Below are 23446 nucleotides of genomic sequence, written 5' to 3'. Positions count from 1 at the left end.
GTGAAGGGTGGAAGAGAGCCAGAGGCGGTCAAACAATGACTTGGCAGCGAAGTGTGAAAGTCATTACCAGCAAACTCAGCTGCGCTGGTAATTGCCGTCTTCCTGGATGGGGACCCCGAGACGGTCCACATCAATGGCTAGAGACACTGTCAGACATGTCCCAGTCGCGCCCTTAATGGCGCTCGTGCATCAAAGCTATTACCTTCAATGCATAGCTCCTTTTCCAACCCCCCACTTGACAGCCCACTGACAATGCGCGATTTATGCACCAATTTGTCAGCTCGCGCCTGCAATAGCTAGCTACCTCCCCCTCCCCCAAATCATCGGTGAACGAAACTGCGGCAGCTACAACCACTGTACGACGAGTACGCGGTTATTATGACAATGATCGCGGTTATTACACCTGACAATGATGATGACTCAGTTATCATGTGTCGCATCATCTCATGCATTCGCTTCAATCCGTTCTTTGCCTGTGAAATTTGCTGCCCATTGATGCTGGAATCGGAATCACCGACTAGATCAAATGCAGTTCAGTGATGCGGATTGTTAGTATGTCGGCTGTGCTTATGAAGTGTTGGCCCACTAGTTGATCTGAATCGACAGTACTTTTCCATTGTGGTGTAGTAATCTATCCCTACAGAAAACCAGAAAAGGTCGCTCCGGTTGTGCGGAGGGTTTCAGGGGAAACGTTCCGTGCCTCCAAGCTCGTCCCCTTGGGGATTATTTCTTCAAGGAATGGGTAATCTATTTCGGAAAGCCCAACAAGTGCTGTGCTAAGCGGTATCTGATGTAGAGCATTCATGTGGTTTTTTATGCACACACGGGTTAGGCGGCACCTCACCACAAAAGGACCGTTAAATCATTGGTCCTGGACAGTTGTGACACGCAATTCAGGAAGTCAGACGAGTGAATAGGCTGGTTTGGAACTGTCATAACCTCTCTGGAGTTTCTCACCAAGAGTACCCGAAATGAACTCCATTCTCCTGCCTTGATACGTCTCTCTCGCGCCATTCGTTTACTGATTCCGATCCGACTACTTCCACATCTGTGGGCTACGCAACCTTTGGGGACGGGCTCTTCAAAAACGAAATCTATGCGACCGGTAGGAGGAGAATAACATTCTACACTACGCTCAGTTTGCGTAACGGCCTCAGAAACCTAGGTTAAGCGGGCAGTATTGGATTCGTTGTTGGACGTGTCACTCGAGCACGGAGGAACTTACTATCCTATACCAGAACTATCATATCGGGGAAACTCTTCGGTGAAGAACAAATACGTAATGCAGACCTATCAGCAAAATACTTGAAAACCTAGAAGTTCTGAGGGATCCAAAGTCCGTCCCACGTACTGCATTGACTAGTTCGGTTATCCTCTGCACTGTTCAGTCTTGGTGACTGGCGATCCCCCACAACCAGTGACCTATCTTAGGCAAAAACATGGATTACCCGCACTGCCAATCCAAAAAGCCCTATCAGTAGGTCTAATTTTCGGTGATCACAGATGAAGATTCATAGGGCATCGCACTTTACAACCAACGTATTGAGACCGACTAGAGCAGGGTGATGTAATCACAATGTGACACCATTTCGCGGGGCCTTTCATCGCAGTAACGAAATGGCCGCGTTGTACCTCCTAGCTTACGGAACGGTGCAATGAAAATGCTAACTACAGCGGTGACAGTTTATCCCCGTCGTGATACGGCTTCTAGCATCGTCTTACGGCAACACAAGCGGAATTCAGACGGGGTGAGGTTCGCATCAACCACACACATACTGCCAGGACAGCGCCATATGCATGGATAGCCAGCAACCCTGTCCCTTGCTTCAAAGTCGCGTTTGATTCTGTGGCTCTGATACCACACTAAACCCTTGGACACAAAGGGAAATACACACTCAAAAACATTATATATCAAAATTATGGGAAACTGTGTGTACAGTTGCAGGTAAAAGCAGTCAAGTTTGCTCCTGCGCTTCTGTCGATTCTGGTCCTCCGTTGGCTTTAGTTTCATCCACTTGCGTTTCGCCAGCTACAGCCGGTGTTGACGGGGAGTAAGTTGGATTCAAAATTGATTTGTTCACAGCCCAAACCTAAAAGCAAACACAGGATGGATAAATATACACGAATGTTTTAGTGTACACAGCTGATACAAATGGTTATGACAGTTAAAGCCGTTTGAGCAATTCCTGGGATATCCATGAGGGTTGTACTACGGCAACATATTCATTTCCAGGGTTCTCGCTTGCGTTGTTCAGTGAAATGGTGCTTGGAAAGTCCAGGTTCAAAAGTCAGCAGGATTTGAGATTAGCGATCTTAATTAATTGGTTAGGGAAGTGGTACCTGAATACCGCGTGCATTCATTAGGAATTTGTCTTACAGAAGTTGTCATCATAGGGGCAATGAGCACCGCTGCAGACTGATGCAGAAAGTGAAATCCATAAAAATGTTCCGGGATCCCAAAAAACTGACTCCAAATGGTTTCGTGTTCCGCTTTAGACACCGAGCTTTGGTGCAGTTCACTCTTCACGCTTGATATTGACCGCTTGCACGAACACGCGGCATTACTTCCGTGGAAACAGACCTTTGATCAGTGTTTCGTTTTGACAGTAGGTCAGAATAGCCCCAATGCCGACCGTGGATAACCTTAGGGTGGATGTCATGGGTTGGACATACGGAACTTCAGAAGGACCAAAAAAACTAGTGGTAGCTATTTGTTGAGGGATCCTGACGAGCAACTCTAGGGATACAAGGTGAAAAACTAAGCGTTTATGATGAGATAATTTCTTAATCCTTTTTATCCCGAGCGGTGTCGCGACCTCCGCTTTTACCTCAATTTGGCACACATGATGTCCCGAAGGATATCGTCACGAATTCAACAGCCACTGTCCAGGACCTCATTTAAAGACATGGATTATGCGGATTACATAGTCCTGAGTTGACAGTGAGCTTAGAACTCAAAAAGCTGACTATTTTCATCCGTTATGCCGAATTGAGTTTCTCCTCGCAGAGTTATCAAGTTGTGACGTTCGGTTGGTCAAGTCCCACCCGAGGACCAAAGTACTAGTATTCCACATTCCAAGACAGGTTAAGCATTTCCGCAAAATGTTGTTTCTTTACGTATCTTAGATTGTCTTAAGACTCAAGTGGGCACTTGGTCTGCAATCAACACTTCTCTGTAGATTTTCTGACACCAGTCACTCTAGACACTAAGACAGGGCCAATGACCTGTCTCGTTTGAGAAATTGCAGAACCCTAACATGGGTGTTGGAATTACATGAAATCCATTCTGCATACTCCGAATGAGATGAATTCCTGTGGCCAGCTTGACTGTTTTACTCCAAAATACCTAGGATGAAGACAGAATTGAGCGTCTCGAGGGTGATTTCTATATTTTAAGTGAGTGGGAGATCATCATGAGATAAATAACTACCGGAACGTCAGTCTAGTGGCCATGCTTACGGCAGTGAAGCATTAGTGCCAACACTGATGTTGCTGTCTTTGATTATGATGGCCATAGCTTCCAAGTTGCTCTTCAGTCTTATCCCACACCGGTTGGTCTACCTTGACCTAGATTGCAACGAGTGTTGGAGCTGCACCATCCCATCTGACGATCAACAATGACCATCTTTCTAGGGTTCAAGGCCACTGTTGATTCTGTTGATCGCCAGAAACTGAAATGGTGTCTGCGGATAGAGGTTGCCTTATCCAAATTATTGTCCATCAAAAGCTCTACATGCCTCCTCCATGGACGCATAAATGTCTACGGCAAATTGTTCTGAGTTCATCACATCCAGTGATGTCAGTCGAGGGTGCCCTCTATCACATTTAGTCTTTAACTTCATAAACGCTATGTTGCTTGAGTCTTCTCTACTTGCCTCTAAAACCTCCGAGATCGAAATACCCCCGGGGTTTTCACTAAAAAAAAATTGAGTAAGCTGACAACAGTGCCCTTGGATCAGACCCTCTGGAAATGCAAACTATGTCAAAAAAACCTAAATTATTCTGCTACACAGTTTGGTATGCGCTTCATGCCTGGATCGGATTCAATCCAAATCTCATACTCACAGATGAACTGATTGATTTAGTGGATAAATTCGTCTATCTGGGTAGCTGCGTAATTCCCGGCAGACTGAGGAATCAGAAAGGCCGAGACAGCGTTCGCCGATACTCGTGTCGCCGACATGACATCAGTTTGACTGTCAACGTTAGAATGTACATTGTTGCGGTTCGATCTGTCATACTTCGTGGATCAGAGACGTGACAAGTGCGTGTAGAGCTTGGAATAATATATTGTGGTCATCAATGCCTCCAAAGAATCGCGCTGCTCTTATGGGAACTCCGGATCTGTGATGCTGAGGTACGCCAGATAGTCTTCAAGAAAGGTAACTCTCCCTCCATAAATCAGCTGATCGCACTACATAGGGACGCCACTAGGCCATGGACTTCGTATGCCAAAGAACCGTGTGCCTCGCTCGCCAGGCTGTTTTTCAGATGGAGACTACCGAAGGGCGATCAACTCATACCTTTACAACGAAGCAAGGAATCTCTTAGTATTCAAGTAGGCCGCGTTGATAACCGACGTTTCTCTGGAAAGGGAGCCCGGGACGAGGCAAACCAACGACTAGTGGTGGTTATGGATACGTCACAACCAACGATATGGAAGCACCACTGTTACAATCTGGTGTTGATGCCAAATGATTGTGATGACTACGCCATCGCGCCCGTGCATCGTTATCGTCCCTTTATTCCCATTATCCTCTGTGGACCAAACTGTAGCAACTGGAAGCAATGCACTATGGTACAGGATTTATAGCTGAAAGATTAACTGAAATGAGTTTTGAACACTTGTACAGTCGTCCAGTACGTAATTCAGTCACGGTGGATACCAAGACTAGAAAACTTCGGTTGATACTCTCAAGAGAAACCAGGACGAGGACAATGAGTTTCTGTTGGTTACCTCTCTTTAGGGAGGTCGCGCACTAGGTCGTGATGAACCGGGAAGGCGGCTATCGGTCCTCCAGGGGACTTAGTTATTTTAGAGCTCCTTCTGGCGAACTACTGAAGCCTATCATGAACAATTTCATTGGTTGAAGCAAACTGCCAATAAGTACATTAAATGTGTGCGGACAGGACTGAAGATGTCACGATGAAGAGCACGCGAGTGAAGCATCATCTGGATTTCACCAGAGGCTACTGACAATTCTGGACGCAACTCCTATTAATAGACCAATATTTCAACCAGAAGACGTGAGAGTCCTCTATGTGATAAGCAGAAAGCGATACACAAGGAAAGGTATCATAGATAGGATGCAAGTGTAATGAAAACAGCAATGTACGCCCACAACTAGCTTACCTGTATCAGCGTTTCGCTGAGTGGGATCATTTGAGGAAGTACCTCGGTCACGTGCAAATCTTGCAGTTCAAACCACTTGTTTGTACCTCGATGGAGTAGGTGAATCCGGTGAGTTCCGGAACCGGGAGTAGGTGGCCCATCATGTACAATATTTGCAACCAGATCGTACGTGGTGTACCTGAAATCAGTTGTAAAAACTACATAGACGTAACAATCCCAAGCAACCCGGTTGCTTAAACCATCACCAGCATAATCGACGGTAACCCCAGTATCATAGCTGCATTAGCTTGGGGCGAGATGGCCGAAGTGGTTAGAGCGCGAATTTACTGACCGGAAGGTCCGTGGTTCGAACCTGACCTCTGCCTCCCGACTTCCCCTGTCTAGGCTTGGGCAACCTGGCAGTATCCCAGCCCTCGTGCGACCTTCGGGTGGCATGGCAGTTAGGCACCGAAAGGGTGCTACAGCTGAACGATTAGTGTTTAACCATGTATAATCATAGGTTTTTATTATCACCTGAACAAGCCAAGAGGTGGTATGGAGGCGAAAGTGGGAAACAGAATGGGTTCAATATAAGCCGAACCCCAAAATTCTGAGACACTTACACCTCCAAATATTCATTTTGAATAGAAACTTTCAGAAGTAACACAATTTGAAAGCCGTAACCCACCGGCGTGGGTTACTGGCAGTTGAAGATTTGCTGGAGGTAGTTATGCACAATTCGCCATTCCAGTACACTGAGAATGACCTCTAAAAGCCAGAGGGGAAAATATTAGACTGGGTACTCCAACGTGTTATCACACTGCACCGTACAACTTAAATGCGATGAAAAAAGTTCCTTTTATCTTAAAAAAGAAAGAACGCAGTAATCTTACTTATGGTGAGCTCTACATTCCGCATCCAGAAGTTCCCCAAAATCGATGCTTTTTATGGGGAAATTGACTATGGTCGGATTTTTCTCTAACGTGAAAATGTTCTTCACAATCCGTTTCATATATAGAATCAGGTAAGGCGGCAGTCGACGCAATTCGAAGCGACGCATTACAGAATCTCGGTGTGTTTTATATTCTTTCTCCGTGGTTCCGTTGAACTTAGCCAGTAAAGTGGACAGGGACACTTGAGGAATGATGCTTTCCTTGTATTCGTCCAGGTACAACGGCGGGGGTGGAAGGTCACAGGTAAGGTAGAAGAATTTCGTCTCCACCGTTGACGGCTGTGGGTCGATAATCAGAAGGAAAAGGTAAGATGGATGACCCGGGAGCCGTGAAGTAGCATATGATAAAAATACGGCGCTAAGGCCCTTGCTTATTGGCAATGTTGTGGAATATAGGTAGCTCGAGTGCGCTGCTTAGTGGTTTTTGTTGCAATCAGACTGCCAAGCTCGGTGAGCACACCAACAATCAACCCTTGCTTATCTCTGACCGCATCAACAGAACTTTTGAATATCGGCTATCGGAAAGTGCAAATGCTGCTACAGCCCGTCGGGATATAACACTCAAAATATCGTAAAAGCTACACTTGGAAGTATCGCAGCTACAGTCTAGTAAAGCGTAGGCAGATACAATGAGCATGAGGGATACTTTTCAGACGAACCGAACTGTCGAATGAAAACAATTCAAGCGGAGAACCGCCAGCTCGGTCGCCTAAAACCATTCAAACCTCGGCAGAACCAGCCGCAACGGTTTCTGGATTACCAGCGGTGCGCTATCCGAGGCGAGAGTAAGTCGATACGTAAGTCAGTTGAAGAACCGTACTTGGGTCTTGAATCTTCGTTTCAGAGACAGCATATATCAACAGAAAGTGCGTCCAGCGTACATTCAAGAGCGGTCTGTTGCACAGCTTCATTCAGAATATGAACGTTGGATTCTGCCAGATGAACTAGGCGTCGGAGTTTGAAGAACAATTTCAAGGTTATGGCAGCTATGGTGCAGCGATAAGCGTAGGTAGTGCAACTAACGATAATTGGCTACAGACGGATCTGTCAGTTCTTAAGAACGGGCCTACGAAAATGTCGCAAGCAACGGATGGATAAGGAGGATACAGGAAGAAAAGGGTGGTAGCCTGCTCGCACTTAACCGTCTGTGGGGCAACCCGGTTGATGATACCATGCGATAACCCATGTGGTATGGGGTCATTTGCAACTGTGCAATTCATGGCTTTACATCGACTAGGATATTTCCACGGCACCTATGCATAGAAAGAGGACGAGTAAAGCCCCCAATCAAATTATCTGGCACAAAAGCCTAACCGCAAAGTAGCGGTGTTTGGCGTAAGACCGCAAGAGCAGCTTAAATTTTTAAGCAACCACATTTTAAGCCAAAAACGCTCCTACACCGAACCTGCAGGACCAGGAGACCGTGTTAGTCGAACTTCTACCCATCGGTCAATCCGGTATGAGAGGCTCTGTAGATGTGACACATATTCCTCGCCAGAGTTCAGTGGGTTATAGAGGTGCACAAACCATCAAGTTAGTCTCTTCACGACCTACACATAGTTACGTTCAAACCAGAGACCCTATCCTAAGTCGTCAATCAACCTTACCGCTTCAGAAAATCTAGGATGTAAGACATATCAGATGACGAATTCCACCAAAATTATTCCAGTTTCCAAAAGGGACTTTGCAAAAGCAGAAATTACCACGGCACCAATCTGCTATCGGACCCATCCAAGCTGTTCGAAATCATCGTTCTTTGCCGTCTTACTGAATACCGGGAACAATACATCCGTGAGAAACGGAAGGCGGTGATGCACAGATGTTTTTCCTGTGACAGTTGCCTACCAGTTGCACTACCACGCCTACCGTCAGCCCGCTATTCCTGTTTTTTAATCAAGTTGCTACGGTCACAATTTGGATGTAGATGAACAGGAAGGGTGTACACGAAAAGTCTGTGAAGATCCTTCAAGCACACCTCCGGTCAAGTACGAATCTATGGCCAGCTGTCGCGCATGGTTAACATCACTAACGGAGTAAGACTGTTCATTACCACTGTTTTCGTTTATCTTCGCTATCGGTGAAATCATCCAATATGCGACGGAAAACCCACCGTGTGGAGATATGGCGCTGCTTTAGATAATAGGCCGGAAGATCTAGAGTACGCAGACAATATTGCTTGACCTGAGACACGGCCCCAAGTGGTACACCTTACGCTAGACAACCTGGAAGTATCAGCCCAACACTTCAGAGTGCGCCACGCCCTTTGTGAATGTAAGGTGAATCATTTGATTGGTACGATCTGGTTCTACTACTCACTCTTGCAAACGACATGCTAAGATGTACTGGCAAGCTTATTTATCTGAGGAGCTGCTTTAACTCCACTGGCGTCAGTGAAGAGATTGAAAATCGAATAACCAACGGTCTGGTACTTTCACAAGCTCACAAAACTTTCGGGTCCTCAAAGATCTCGGCATCAGATAAAAAATCGCGTATATAACGCCCCGGGCACGCGCAGCTCTGTTGTGGGTCAGTGGGATCTGCTCTTTATGTGCCAAAGATACCCAACACTGCAACGATCACCGAGGGAGGAGTCGCTCGCTAATGGTAGGGACATCATGTGAACGATGAGATATGCTGATGTGTTGGTGTGTAGCACGTCCCAGTAAATGTTATGAGTGTGATTGCCGGATACAAAACCCCCCGGTGGTTGAACGTCTTTCGAATACCAGCTCACCGCCTAGCTTGACGGGTTTTAATCGCTCGACCAGGTATCTACCAAGAGAAACAACCAGGAGGACAAATGCCATGGCAGTAAATGTTAGGGCCTAAACAAGAACTGCATAGACGGTCCATCGCGTCTCCGAAAATAGGGGCGTAGGGATAATGCGAATGATTACCACAAGCAGCGGAGCATAAACTACCGATTTGCGCTCCAAGGTTCGCCCTATATCCATGCTTTTTCCATTTTCTGCATTCTTACGTAATGTTGCGTGGCCCACAGGCATAATACTGTGTACCAATGTCAACACTGAGGCTTCTTTCGCTGACGAGATGCACAAAATGTCACCGTCACCCGTTAATGCTGTTTCAGGGATATTGCACTTTCTTGGTCGGTAGTCTTTTGATATGTCTTACACGAATGTACTCAGATATAACAGTCACTCGATATCAAGGCAGTCCCCTTTTCTCCTTTTCTCCAATACCATGCCTTTTTATGATGGTTTGGCGGTTGGTTTCTAAACTTGTGACAATGATACTAGTGAGCTAACTTTCTATCGTTTTCGAACCATGAAGTTTAAAGACAAATAGGCGTGCGTCTGACTACAATACGCATAATAGCTGTAGTTATGGTAACAAAACAAACAAAAACTACAAACCAGTAGAGCTTCCAAAAAGTGAACCACTCATACGGAACTAGACACAACACATTACCATGTACTCTGGGTTGTCAACCAGAGTAGCCTTTTCTTCCTCACTCATATTTACAGGCATTATCTTTCGACTATGGACCCGCATTGTTCCGCGCAGTGCACGTGAAACTACCGTCCTCTCAGGAGTCGCTTTTGAACCGGGTTTGATCGACAACCTTTTCCGATGTAGAGCGAGATCGAGAGCGTTGAGTAACCAGGAGAGGAATTCAACGGCATCACCTTGTTCGGTGAACTGAAAGCGCTTTCTGCTGCATAAGACGACCGCCTGAAGGTATGGGAATGGTGATGGTTGAACAGGTTGAAGTGAAGCGAGATGACAAACAAAACATAAAAAACAAACAGTGTTTCGCACTGTCACTGAGCAGAGCACTGAAGGTGTCGTATGATCGAGGAGCTTTACACCAAAATCTGAAAGGTCAAACATACAAAAGTGAACAGATGGACACGATAGGCTGAAAACTCTTCACGTAGGTTTTTCACGAGAACGGATTACAGCAATGTTGCCAATTAGATTAGTATTACAGATGGGATGAACCTTCTTTGGACTCCAGTAACACCTGAATAGATACATCGGGCCACCTATCACATAATTGACCGAAGAATAGACACAGTAGGCCATTAAGGTCGTCGGACAAAACTAGGCTTGCCCCTATGCATATTAGTCAGACCTAGCTTGTAGTTTATTCATCAATCCATCAGATGAGATTCAGTTTTGTATAACCTTTGGCAAAACAACATACAATAATAACGCGGTATAGAGACGACGCGTCACAGTAGAGGATCGTCCACAATTCTGGTGCGAAGTCGCTTTCCCGCGCTGAAGTAACCGAACTTCAGCGCTGAAAATGAACAAAAATCCCGTTTTTTGGCCAAAATATCGTTACCGCTTTATACACAGCATCTCACTTCGCCCCACAGAGTGCACGTTCGCGAATGCAACAAAAGATGTTTTACACGCTCTTTCACAAAGATTTCGTTTGAAGGTGACGTTAAGTAACAAACTCTGTCGTATTGGAAACTTGGTCATGCGGTCATACTCGAGAAAGCATCCTTACCGGAACATTCGACACACTGGGATGGAACCATGTTTCATTTTCATGTGCACAATACGGAACAAACTGATCAAACCATGGCCCCCGTTGGAGAGGGCATCCTTGGGATCGGTCAAGAGTACTCTTTCGTGCGACGACTGTCGATGACCCACGTAGTCTTTCGAAACGTGAATACGTCTGAAACGTTTGTTGCCACCAATTCTTGCCGTAAATATATACTGCATTAACCGAGCCATCCTCGATTATTGTTTGGATTCCTCAAATAAGACGTGACTTTCAGAGTGAACCGAATGGTAACATTCACCCTTGGTGAATTCAAGCAATCATGAATAGGCTGATACGACAGATTCAAAACCCTAGTGTTCCATTAACACATTAGTTGCAGTTGATTGTGTGATCTGTAGAATTCATATTTGCATCACCCTTTTTAAAAGTCCTCTCCAAATGGTGGCGGAATTACTCTGCTGCATCCATATCAGAAGGTGGAAAGATTTGAGTTCCGCTCTTATGGGAGTGGACTAGCAGTGCAAATCTTTGGGTCCATCGGCTCGAGCACCTCCCAATTCGGGGCTTCATGGGCTATTCTGTTGCGTTTTGCAACCAAAACACCGTGCACATGATAAGTTGTGACAGAATCGCACACTTTCTCATTGTTCCCATAGGTCGTATGTAAAATCGCTTGAATTACTTGTTCACCGGTTTTTAATGAGCGAAGTTTCACCAGTATCTGAGTACGCCCAACTTCACGGCCTTCCGGGGCTTGTCTGAGAAAAGCTTGGTTGCTCCATTTATCGACGACGTTACCATTGATTGCTGCATGATAGGATGACGAGCGACAAGTCGGATGCCGACCGGGATGAGTTGGTTTTCGTTAGGCAGACATTAAAAAGTTGTCCAGAAAGTCTAGAATCCGACCGAATGTTCGTCAGTTCCTAGTTCAAATGTGAACACATCATTATGCAAAGTGTTGGTAAAAGTGAACAGGTAACGATAGAATCCTTATCGAGTGATCACAAATCCATCATCCACATACCTTTCACCAGACACCACCCATGAACCGAACTATCAAAACAGACAAAAACATATTGGAGAATATCGTGATTTTGTTGACAAACCGCGATTAGTCACATTGTGCTAAGTTGACGTGTCTTCACTTAACAACAGTGAGCCCATAAGTGACAGTATTGCCATCCGAAGAAGTTTACCGGACGGTGATGGCAATTCGGATTCGCGCACTACCCTAACTCCACAAAAAATTGTGATGGATATCGAATTATAAACCGGAGGTCCAGCTAGATTCCAGGTGAATCCACCGTCAAAACCATATTGATATGCAAATAAGTGTCATGCTGTATGCACAAACTAACGAAGTCACGCAAACAGTAGCGAGTATTATTTTGGAGGTACGCGTGGCCGAAGGACGATGAGTCAGCTGAATGCCTATCACGTGACGTATAACAAGTTTGTGACCATTCCGGAAAGGACTTTACGGTCACACAATGGTGAATGGGGTCAAAGCAGGTTTTGATCATTTCCCATAGACCAGACACCAATAATCTATCAATCCGTCGGAGCACAAGTGATGCGATTGGTAGGTATTTTTTTAACAGTTTTGGAGGAATGGGCAGCGCTTAGCGGATGGAATGTATTGGTATTCTAGGAAGTTGAGACTCAGGAGGCACCTGCAGAGAAACGGCGAGCAAAATGAGATGATGCTTCTTCAGGGGATAAGTGTCCCCTCTCCCAGTGGTGAGGGTGGTACTCCCTGGTGCAGGGATTATTGCTGTTATCGGAAACCAATGTTGATTCTAGTTTCCGCCTTATAACTTAATCAGAAAAAGCTCTATCAGCCCGGCAATAGACACTTAAATTCTCGAAAACGATTGACGATAACGGGGAGAATTCGGATGTCATAGACACTGCTAGAAATCTAACATGTGTCACGTTTGAATTTCCCTTCACACGACAAAACTTGGGGCGAGATCTGTATGTCCTGGTATTGTCGAATGAACGTCCAATGAAATTCGAAGAACTGTGAAGTAAAAATAGCTCCCAGTTGGTAGTTGAAGTGGTCAGTATAGATGATGGTGGGAAAAATATGTTATTATCCACGGTAAATACAATCCTTTAACCCGTCCTGGGGGATAGCCTCTCTATATCGGGTTGAATAAACGTGAACTGTGACTGGTGGCGAATGGCGGTGTCCTGAAAAGGAATGGCACATTTTGGGAAAATACCGCGTGGCACAAGGCAAGCATCTACATTAATGAACAAAATAGTTTCAGAAGGAATAACGAGTTTTCTGTAGCCCTAGCACTATTCAGCACACACGTCGACATTGTTACGGGTGGCATGGGACACAAAACGAACTGAACACAAACCGAAGAAAACGTCAATCCGTGAGAACATTAGTTTCTATAAAGACTCGCCGAATCAGCCTTCACCGGGGACTATAAAAGTTAAGCAACCACTGGTTGTTCAAACTACATCGTCAACCAAACACTTATGAAGCGATAACTGATAAGGCTATTGAAGCGGAAACATTCGGGATACCTGAAGGAATTCGTGTGGAGAGACATGTGTCTTGAAGTTACGTGGATTCCAAAGCTTGCGAATCAACTCCCCGAAACGCTGTACCAGTAAATGCATTTGATCACTAGAAGTGGTGCTCATGCCCCGATAGTTGACGGCATTGAGGAAGTAGTCGCGAAGTGGACTGACGTGAGCCAGCATCTGTAGTATCACATTGCAGTAGTCGTTCGCCTGGGAAAGCACGAAAAAATGATTGGGGGACGTACAGTAATATGAGGAAAATGAGAATCCAATAAAAAGGCAACAACGAGAAGGATAAATATTACCTTGATATTGTTCAAGCCGACAACGCCTTGGTAATAGGTAAGTCCATTATAGGCTCTAACCATACGATTATTTGTGTCCAGAGAGGAGATTTCGGCGGCGGTAAAGATAGGATTTAGAAGATAGGTAATATCTTCCAGTGAACCATCGATAATTTCGTAGTCGTCCGGGAGACAATAGAAACGATGGGTTTCGAGATTGAGAAACACGTGATGTCCTTCGCTCACACTGTGTGTGTAGGCGTGTGTGGACGTTCCGCGACCCTGGATAAGGAATCAGAATGATTTGAACAGGGTTTGGTTAGTCTGCGTGCATGAAAAATGGATACGGCCGTGAGCAACAGCAACGAAAAAATTGAAATAGATCTCGACAGTATAGACTGAGAGTGGACTTCATGAAACTGCATCTTACTATTTACCCTACTTGATGAATTTAACGTATTTTCCTTCCAAGTGTTACTGCGTAAATGCGTTACCTAACAGCTGGGGAAAAGCGCTTCGTAAACTCAATGAACTTATAAACTAGAGCGACACAAGCCGTATCCAGGATCTGTGTACGTGGTAAGCTCCGGCGATGGCGGAATTTGACAAATCTGGCCCCAAAGGTCTCACAAAACGGGACGATTTTCTTGGGTAGTTAATTGTAACCACTGATAACAAAAGGGGGCCTCTTCATCCAGTTGTCTATAAAACGCCGAAATACCTAATATCTAATGACAGTATTATGAGTGTGATCCTGTCCGTCATGAAGAGACTGGATCGTACCGTGGTATGGCGGTGTGTATACCTCGGCGACCCATTGAGCTATATAGGGGGGTATCCGACATTCGCAATCCAGTTGTCTATAAAACGCCGAAATACCTAATATCTAATGACAGTATTATGAGTGTGATCCTGTCCGTCATGAAGAGACTGGATCGTACCGTGGTATGGCGGTGTGTATACCTCGGCGACCCATTGAGCTATATAGGGGGGTATCCCCGCGACATTCGCAGTGCCTCATACCAGGTTGGTCAGTGGGTAAAGGCCTGACCAACACAGTCTCCTGGCCCTCCAGGTTGGGGGCGACTTGTTCTATAAAATGCTGACGCATTTTCATTAAATGCCGAACACCGCTGCCCTGCGGGTAGCCTTTGAACCAAAGGCTTTGGCTGAGGACCCAAATCGTCCTCCTGTGTATGTGCGGGAAAGCTTGCGAATCAACTCCCCGAAACGCTGTACCAGTAAATGCATTTGATCACTAGAAGTGGTGCTCATGCCCCGATAGTTGACGGCATTGAGGAAGTAGTCGCGAAGTGGACTGACGTGAGCCAGCATCTGTAGTATCACATTGCAGTAGTCGTTCGCCTGGGAAAGCACGAAAAAATGATTGGGGGACGTACAGTAATATGAGGAAAATGAGAATCCAATAAAAAGGCAACAACGAGAAGGATAAATATTACCTTGATATTGTTCAAGCCGACAACGCCTTGGTAATAGGTAAGTCCATTATAGGCTCTAACCATACGATTATTTGTGTCCAGAGAGGAGATTTCGGCGGCGGTAAAGATAGGATTTAGAAGATAGGTAATATCTTCCAGTGAACCATCGATAATTTCGTAGTCGTCCGGGAGACAATAGAAACGATGGGTTTCGAGATTGAGAAACACGTGATGTCCTTCGCTCACACTGTGTGTGTAGGCGTGTGTGGACGTTCCGCGACCCTGGATAAGGAATCAGAATGATTTGAACAGGGTTTGGTTAGTCTGCGTGCATGAAAAATGGATACGGCCGTGAGCAACAGCAACGAAAAAATTGAAATAGATCTCGACAGTATAGACTGAGAGTGGACTTCATGAAACTGCATCTTACTATTTACCCTACTTGATGAATTTAACGTATTTTCCTTCCAAGTGTTACTGCGTAAATGCGTTACCTAACAGCTGGGGAAAAGCGCTTCGTAAACTCAATGAACTTATAAACTAGAGCGACACAAGCCGTATCCAGGATCTGTGTACGTGGTAAGCTCCGGCGATGGCGGAATTTGACAAATCTGGCCCCAAAGGTCTCACAAAACGGGACGATTTTCTTGGGTAGTTAATTGTAACCACTGATAACAAAAGGGGGCCTCTTCATCCAGTTGTCTATAAAACGCCGAAATACCTAATATCTAATGACAGTATTATGAGTGTGATCCTGTCCGTCATGAAGAGACTGGATCGTACCGTGGTATGGCGGTGTGTATACCTCGGCGACCCATTGAGCTATATAGGGGGGTATCCCCGCGACATTCGCAGTGCCTCATACCAGGTTGGTCAGTGGGTAAAGGCCTGACCAACACAGTCTCCTGGCCCTCCAGGTTGGGGGCGACTTGTTCTATAAAATGCTGACGCATTTGCATTAAATGCCGAACACCGCTGCCCTGCTGGTAGCCTTTGAACCAAAGGCTTTGGCTGAGGACCCAAATCGTCCTCCTGTGTATGTGCGGGGCCCTGGCAGTATCCCAGCCCCCATACAACCATGACATTTACAACCAACAATACTCTCATGCCACATTGGCCGTCGCGTGGTGTCACCAGCCAGGTCGCCTTACTTGCTGCATAGAGCAGGACGGCTAAGGGGAAACAGCATGACAGACACTTCTCTTCTTAACCTTTTACGTTTTCGCTCTTCTACCCTATCCCACCCAAATTTTAATACCCTCTTAGAAGGTCCACTAGGACTGTCGCCTTACTTGCTGCATAGAGCAGGACGGCTAAGGGGAAACAGCACTACTGACACTTCTCTTCTTAACCTTTTACGTTTTCGCTCTTCTACCCTATCCCACCCAAATTTTAATACCCTCTTAGAAGGTCCTGGTACTAGGACTGACCGTTCTGCTCGCACTGCATTACACTCAGCTGCATGCTCTGTAAGTCAGAGTTCAGCAACAACCTTAAACACTTAGAAGTTTGTTTTCAAACACCGAAGGCCTGTCTACTTAGCCGCATTTAATGTTCGCACACTGCAGCAAGACAACAGGTAGCTCTTGCTCGTACGTTGGATTCCCTCTGCATTGATGTATGTTGTACACCAGAAACAAGGATGCAGGACGCAAGTGCTGTGATTGAACTGATTGCCCCCTAGCCCTCTTCCAGGTTCCGGCTCTGCACCTTTGGTGATGCAGAGGCCGCTGCAGTTGGATATGCTAGGGTGAGTATTGTATTGAGCGAACGAGCGGAAGCACCTCTACTGGATTGTATACCCGGTGATAGTCGCGTCTGTACGGTTCGTTTGGCAATGTCTGTGGGAGAATCTAGAGGAAATGAGGTCCATCGTACCCTGCTTACGCCCCAACTGACTGTAGTTCTGAACCTAACAAAGACAGTTCCTATGACGCTCTAGGTGCCCTTCTACAGCGGGCTAAAAACTCATATATCGTTGAGGCTGCTGGTGACATGAAAGCTCAGGTAGGTAGACTAAGCGCTGCTGAGGCCCGATTGGGTGGTCGTTTTCGATTGGACACGAGATGTACGGACAACGGAGATCGTTTGCTTCAGATGTATGCCGATCACAAACTGTTCCTTTGTAGTACGAATTTTCTGAACAGCAGAAATCACTTGACAACGCGCTGTCGACCAAGAAACCAGCCACGAATCCGAATACACCACATCGCCGTCAGTTATCGCTGGCTGCCATGCCACCCGAAGCACGAGGGCTGGAATACTGTCTGGTTGCCCAACCCTAGATAGGGGAAGAAGCAGAAGTCGGGTTCGAACCACGGGTCGTCCTGTCAGTAAATTCGCGCTTTAACCAAGGAGCCATCTCGCGAGGGTCGATCGCTGCTTGCCGCTTCTTCTGGAACACCAGCGTGGACTCCGACCAAGCACTTGTACACTGATGGTTTCCATTGCGCGCACACCTGGATTAACCATTGAAAAGCTAGTGGACCCATAAGTCAAACAAAACTATCAAAACCAGCTTTTCGAACGCCTGCCGGACGGTCCGATGTCAGATATAAATGGCTACTGGGAAAAATATCTTAAGCGCTGGTCAAAAACGGAACTTCTGTTTGCGGTACAACCCAGCCAACATCATCCACACATTGCATCTCTGATAGGACCCTGTGTTTGCTAGAGGCCCGAAGACATTCCTCCTGATCGCAACCATAACTCCATCCGACGCCAAGAAGCTTAGTGGACCCGAAAGGCCGAAGAAATAGAAAAAGAAATAAATGCTGGAATCATCCGCAAATCGTTCCACTTGATTCGTGGACTGGTCTTAGGTAACCTCTTTCTCACTGCAATAATCAAGGACCAAAATGGTTCCCTGATATGCAGCAAAGCAGAACGTCTGGACCGCTGGGAACACCAATTCAAATAGACACCTGCTACCTCCAATCCGGAACACTTGGCTTTAACAGAAAGGTGGACCAGAATACGGAGCCACCCTCAGTCTCTACTTAGGCGTCACTGCGCTGCTGGTCCTGAAGACCTTTCACCCGCTCTTTTCAAGGATGTTGGTGGGTCTCTCAGACTAACTATCTAGCATCTTTGGGTCTATCTGGAAGAAACAGACCATCCCAGACAACTGGGGTGAATCGATAGCAGTGTCCATTTTCAAAAGGGGTACTCGCAGTGAGTGTAGTAACCATAGGCGTTAGTTCGACTCCTGTCGTGTCAAGGGTTCTGGCATCACTAATTATTCGTCTTATTATGACACGCAAGACCTTGACTCGTGGGGAACAAGCGCGATTTGGACCGGATAGAGGCTGCGTTGGCCCCATCTCCCCACTCACCAGGTGTTAGAACGCCACATGTACAGAGAACCCACAATCTTGGTGTTTCTTGACTTCAAGAGTGTGTTCGGTTCTGTCGATCACTCAATGGAGTTAACTACACTTGCTCAACAGAGTGTGCCCCAGGTTGTGAGCATAATCCTATCCCTATATTCACATATATCTGGGTGTATGAGTATGGCGAGCTCTCCAAAAGCTTCCCTATAAAAAGTGGTGATCGATAAGATTCTTTACTCCTTCCATTCTTGTTCAACTTCGTAATTGATGAAATAATGAGGCGAAGACTGGACGGTATTCAAAACCCCGGCGTTCAAATTGTTGCTGGTGAAAGCCTTGTCGATCTGGACAGACGATACCACCCTAATACTTGAAGACCGAAGCGAAGCCCAAGTCCTGTTGAATAGACTGACCAGCATCACACCTTCCTTTGGCATGCGCCTTGCACCTTGAAAAGCCATGTTCCGGAACGTGCAACCCTTGAACATACTTTTCACAGTTCAAGGAGAATAACTGGAGTTTGCGGAAATTTTTACATACCTCAGAACTTAACTCTGAGGAAAATGTGTCTGATGAAGTCAGTGCAAGAATCTCAAAGGCTTGAGTAACGTTTGCTAAGTTGCGTCAATTGTAGCGCCAAGAAGTCATATCAATGGGTCACGTGGCCAGTTTACCTTGAGTAACGTTTGCTAAGTTGCGTCAATTGTAGCGCCAAGAAGTCATATCAATGGGTCACGTGTGCCAGTTTACAATAAGGGATACGTTGTTGTAGGGATGCGAGACGTGGCCTATACGGACACATGATGTGAGGCGTTTTCAGGTTTCCGACCACCGATGCCTCAGAAGCGTCGTTGGAGTTGAATGGCACCGACGGGATGATTAGAAAACGGGTATTTGGTTGTGCGATGGAAATCATCCAACACCATTAGCTGCGGTGGCTCGGTCATGTGCTATACATGCCGAAACACCATCTATCGAGACGAGTGTTGTTCCCCGTGCCTCCTTCGGAATGGCGCAAACCGCGAGGTGGACAATGTATGCCTCGGCAGAAGGGCATGAAAAAGGTCACAAAGAGTTTAAGTGTTGTTCGTGTTGTGCAACTTCCATGATAGGGTCCCCATGACCCCGTCTGTGCTTTGCTGGAGATATTAAAAATGGCGGCTGATTGACGTCAATCGCGTTCGTGCAGTCAATTTCCTTCCAGACTGTCTGATTGAGCGCTTGGAATTGTAAGCACCTCAGAATGCTCGACGTAGGCTTTAGACCCCTCTTTCACACGCACTCTTTTTCTCTTCCCTTCACTCTAAGGCTTCAAATATAATTTGATGGGCTTTAAGATTGTACGGCAGTGAAGCATCTGTGTTAACACTGACGTTGCTGTCTCTGATGGTGTGTCTGAATTTCCGAGAGAGAAAAGCAATTTGTTCAGCAGCCGCGCGAAACCGCAGAGAAGGCAAAACAAGGTATAGCAAGAAAGAAACCAACGAGCTTACTCGGGGGAGTAGCGCCTCCTGAAAAAACAATTGGCTACACCTACGGCAGACATTCGTGTGACTTGTGGTAAGCTGATCAAATAAAAAAATTATACAGACCACGAAATGACTGTTCGTTGAGCTCACCAATTTGCTTTCGTTGTCATTAGCGGAGATATAACAAGTGCGCATCTGGGTGAGGCCCACCCAGTAGCTCCGTTTCGGTATATACCTGTTATGTGAATTTAAAGAAGTCCGGGGACCGAAATATTGCTAGATCGCCCAGGCCGACAAGGAGAACCGAAAGATCAAGGTTGAACTCGAACCGCAGGCATATTGGTCAGCAGCTTTGCGACTTAATAATCCAGTCACCCCATGCCAAGAAGCAGCACCCATGTAATATAGAATCAAAACGGAAAGCCGTTCCTCCCTGACTAGAACAATTGAACGACTAAAATCTTGTAACTCCGTGACAAATGCCTCTGTACGTGAAATCCGCCTTCTGGAATACTGAAAATGAGTCAACCGCTTACACCTAGTGATAGACCTAACCATTACTAGAAAATCTACCAAAAATAACTCACTGAAAACCCAGAGACCCGTGGAATACAATCTGGCGGTACTATTTGCAAATCTTCCTGCCTCATAGGCTCGCAACTTAAACAGTACGAGACTGGCGGCTTGGTGAGCTGTAAAACGCCTGACTAAGCATTACAGTTACAGAACTCACAATCCCCGGATACGGAGCAACATTACGAGGAACCGTGTTTAAAACATAGATGACAAAGCTGCCTTCTTATCCGACGGGGGCGAGGTGGCTGTGGTTAGAGCGCAAATTTGTTGGCCACAAGGTCCGTGGTTCTAACCTGACCTCTGCCTCTCGGCTTCCCCGGTTTAGGCTTGGGCAACCTGGCAGTAACCCAGCCCCAGTGCTTTCTTCGGGTGGCTTGGCAGCTATCCTATCCAACTACCTATCCAGCGATAAACAGCGGGAAATAAGATGCACGCGAATGTTCCATGTAGTGGATGCGGAAGACTTTGTTTGAAACCCAAGGATAGCACGCACCAACTGGGACAGGCAGTACGCTTCAAAGGCGTTTGAAAAAAATCTGGTGGGCCGACAAAGTGAGAAAGAGCAGTGTTCAGAAAGCCGTCGAGGTAACTGGCATGCTGACCAAACATGTAACCTTCCGGCATCCCTAAAATGTGGAAGGTGTGGCTTCAGAACTGGTAAGACGCAGTTTAATGGCATTGGAAAGCCTGAAGACCCTGTACCAACGTCTGGTCAATGCCACTCTCAAGCCGCAGGTTCGACTCACATACTTAAAAACTGTTATGAGCCATCCACAAACGAACGACACCGACGACCCTTAGCAGGAAACACGATTAGCGAAGCCTCGTTTGGCTCGTCGCTGCATCTAAATCTGGATTGAACCGTTTAAGCACCCAGTTATATGCACAGCCGTAGGTTTAAGTGGGCATCTTAAATGGCACCATCCCCATTTGAGGGTCATATGAACTGTCGTTGTGTTCACCAGCCCTCGGTGGATTGTGGCAACTGAGATCGGTTGTGTTGGTACGTTTGTCCAGGAAATTGTGGATGGGTTCCGGTTCTTAGTTCTACCGATTTTTCATCCACAACATAACTGGGTAAAAGCCGTACTTGTGTCGCCAAATTTTGAACCCAGTGGTGACCAGCAAAAACTATTCCTGGAAACTACACGATAGCCTCGATTGTATTTAGCGGCACGTTATGACGAGTTTCCAAATTTCGTGGCATCCGAAGGCTGTGTTTGTAAAAAAATAAAGAAAAGCACTCGATATTTTGTGGTAATCAGTTAATACAATACCTCGCACTGTTGGGGTGGTCATCCGAGTTTCACATTTAAGTGCTTTTGAAGTTCGTCTGAGGGCGACTTGTAGTAACCCAAAATACTGATACCCATTAAAGTTCACAAATAGGTTTATTTGCTATGCAAAACATCGAGGTAAGTTTCTTTTGCGCCGCTAACCCGCTCACACCCACCGTTGCCACTCAACCCAGAACTACGAGCTGTTTCGAACATTTCCCGATCCGAATATACAAATCTGCGGATTCCGCCCGTGTACACATCTGTTGAACATATGGTGCAGGTGTGTCCACTAGATGCGGAGCGTCGAGCCAAAGATCAATGATAACAGCAACCTGTGCCCAATTGTGGTGAGCAAGCACAAAAGCACCCGATGTTCGAATGTCGATGAAGACACCTCAGTTTGTGATTTGCGGCGCTAGAGCTGAATCCTCTGGTTCTAATCTGGATTTGATCGGCTGGTTTCCTGCAGTGCTCTGGTGGTCATGGAGTCGACAAGGTCAAACCCCGCTTTTACCAGGCTCTTGAATGATAAGGCTAACAGCAGAACATTGATGAAACGGACTTGAGACCGAGGATCTGTTGGAAGTGTTTGTACGGATTGGATTTTCTAAGCTAAACCCACAGGGTTTACTAAAGACCCACCTGGAAGTATTTCCCACAGACAAGGCACGCGTACACGTTGAGATGGGAAAGGGAAACGGAACATAGTTTTTCAAAATCGAAATCCAACATATTGCGACTTATTGTGTCTAAATATGGGCAGCTTCGGCTACGAACATCCTCGCCATTAGCGTTGATTACTGGTCCTTGTTTAACTTCAGGTACTTCGTCGTCTTCATCTTCTGCCTAAAAGGTAAGCTGGAGGGAAACACTCAAACCTGAGGTATTTCATCTTCCTTCTTTTGCCTTTTTTCTTTGCCATGACGCTTCTCGCTCCTTCGCTTGAGAAGCACTGAGGGTAGCATAAGTAAAAATCCACAGTTAGCCTACGCGACAAGAGCGATGGCCGCAACGGGAAAAACGTGAAAGTTAACGACCTGATTGGTCGATTCCGCACTCAGAGCTCAGCCCTAACAAGCCGAAGGCCAGACTCGAATGTTGCAATTGGCCTCCCAGATTCGTGCTCAAGTGGGAGTCAAAAGGTTTCGCAGACTCTGTGCATTGAAATGGTTGAATCGGCCGGGAAACGGACAAGACGACCAAGACTACCGCAGCTGGATTCTTCTTCTCGCTCAGCGGTTTCGGTTCGCTTGGCGTGCGTGCATGTGGCACTGCGACGTGTCTTGGATGAGAGCAGCCCTGACAGCCTGTACCTATGTTTTTGTTTTGTTCATTAGGCACATTTGGATGCGGGTAAGGCGACTACCATCCGGTTCGACCATAAAGGACACCGCAGCACTTGTGAAGGTCGGCAACGACCGAAGATGTGACATCTCCTTCAGGGAAAAGGCGCACAAATTAGTCGCAGAAACGAAAGTCGGCACCTGATGCGCGTGTTGTGGACAGCGTGGATAGCAGTCCAATTTCAAAGTTATTTACGGCTGTTGCTGCATTTCTCTTCACGGGATTTGGCAGGGTTGCACACCCGCAAACTGCGTTTCAGTGGGTAGGGTCCGCCAAAATAGATTGATTGGTTTCCACTAGGTAGAGCGATCCTTCGCCGCACACAATATGTACTCTCTAATCTCATCGGTGAACCACACTTACTAGTCACACATCTTCCTCGGCCTGCCGGACCATGTTGTC

The 23446-nt window shown here is 46.3% G+C and overlaps 1 protein-coding gene across 1 annotated transcript; it reads right to left on the bottom strand.

The window, feature by feature from the left end:
* Positions 1-1896: 1896 nt before the first annotated feature.
* Positions 1897-22707, bottom strand: T265_09870 (hypothetical protein; the record flags this gene model as incomplete). The annotated part of the gene is made up of 7 exons (XM_009176075.1): positions 1897-2090; positions 5354-5531; positions 6226-6563; positions 9717-9980; positions 13321-13530; positions 13626-13886; positions 22343-22707. 7 exons carry the CDS (start codon positions 22430-22432, stop codon positions 1956-1958), a joined length of 1476 nt encoding a protein of 491 aa, XP_009174339.1.
* Positions 22708-23446: the final 739 nt, after the last annotated feature.

The sequence above is a fragment of the Opisthorchis viverrini genome (genome assembly GCF_000715545.1).
Source record: "Opisthorchis viverrini unplaced genomic scaffold opera_v5_312, whole genome shotgun sequence".
Lineage (NCBI taxonomy): Eukaryota > Metazoa > Platyhelminthes > Trematoda > Opisthorchiida > Opisthorchiidae > Opisthorchis > Opisthorchis viverrini.
Note: the sequence above shows the minus strand (reverse complement) of the source record. Positions and strands in the feature narration are given on the sequence as shown.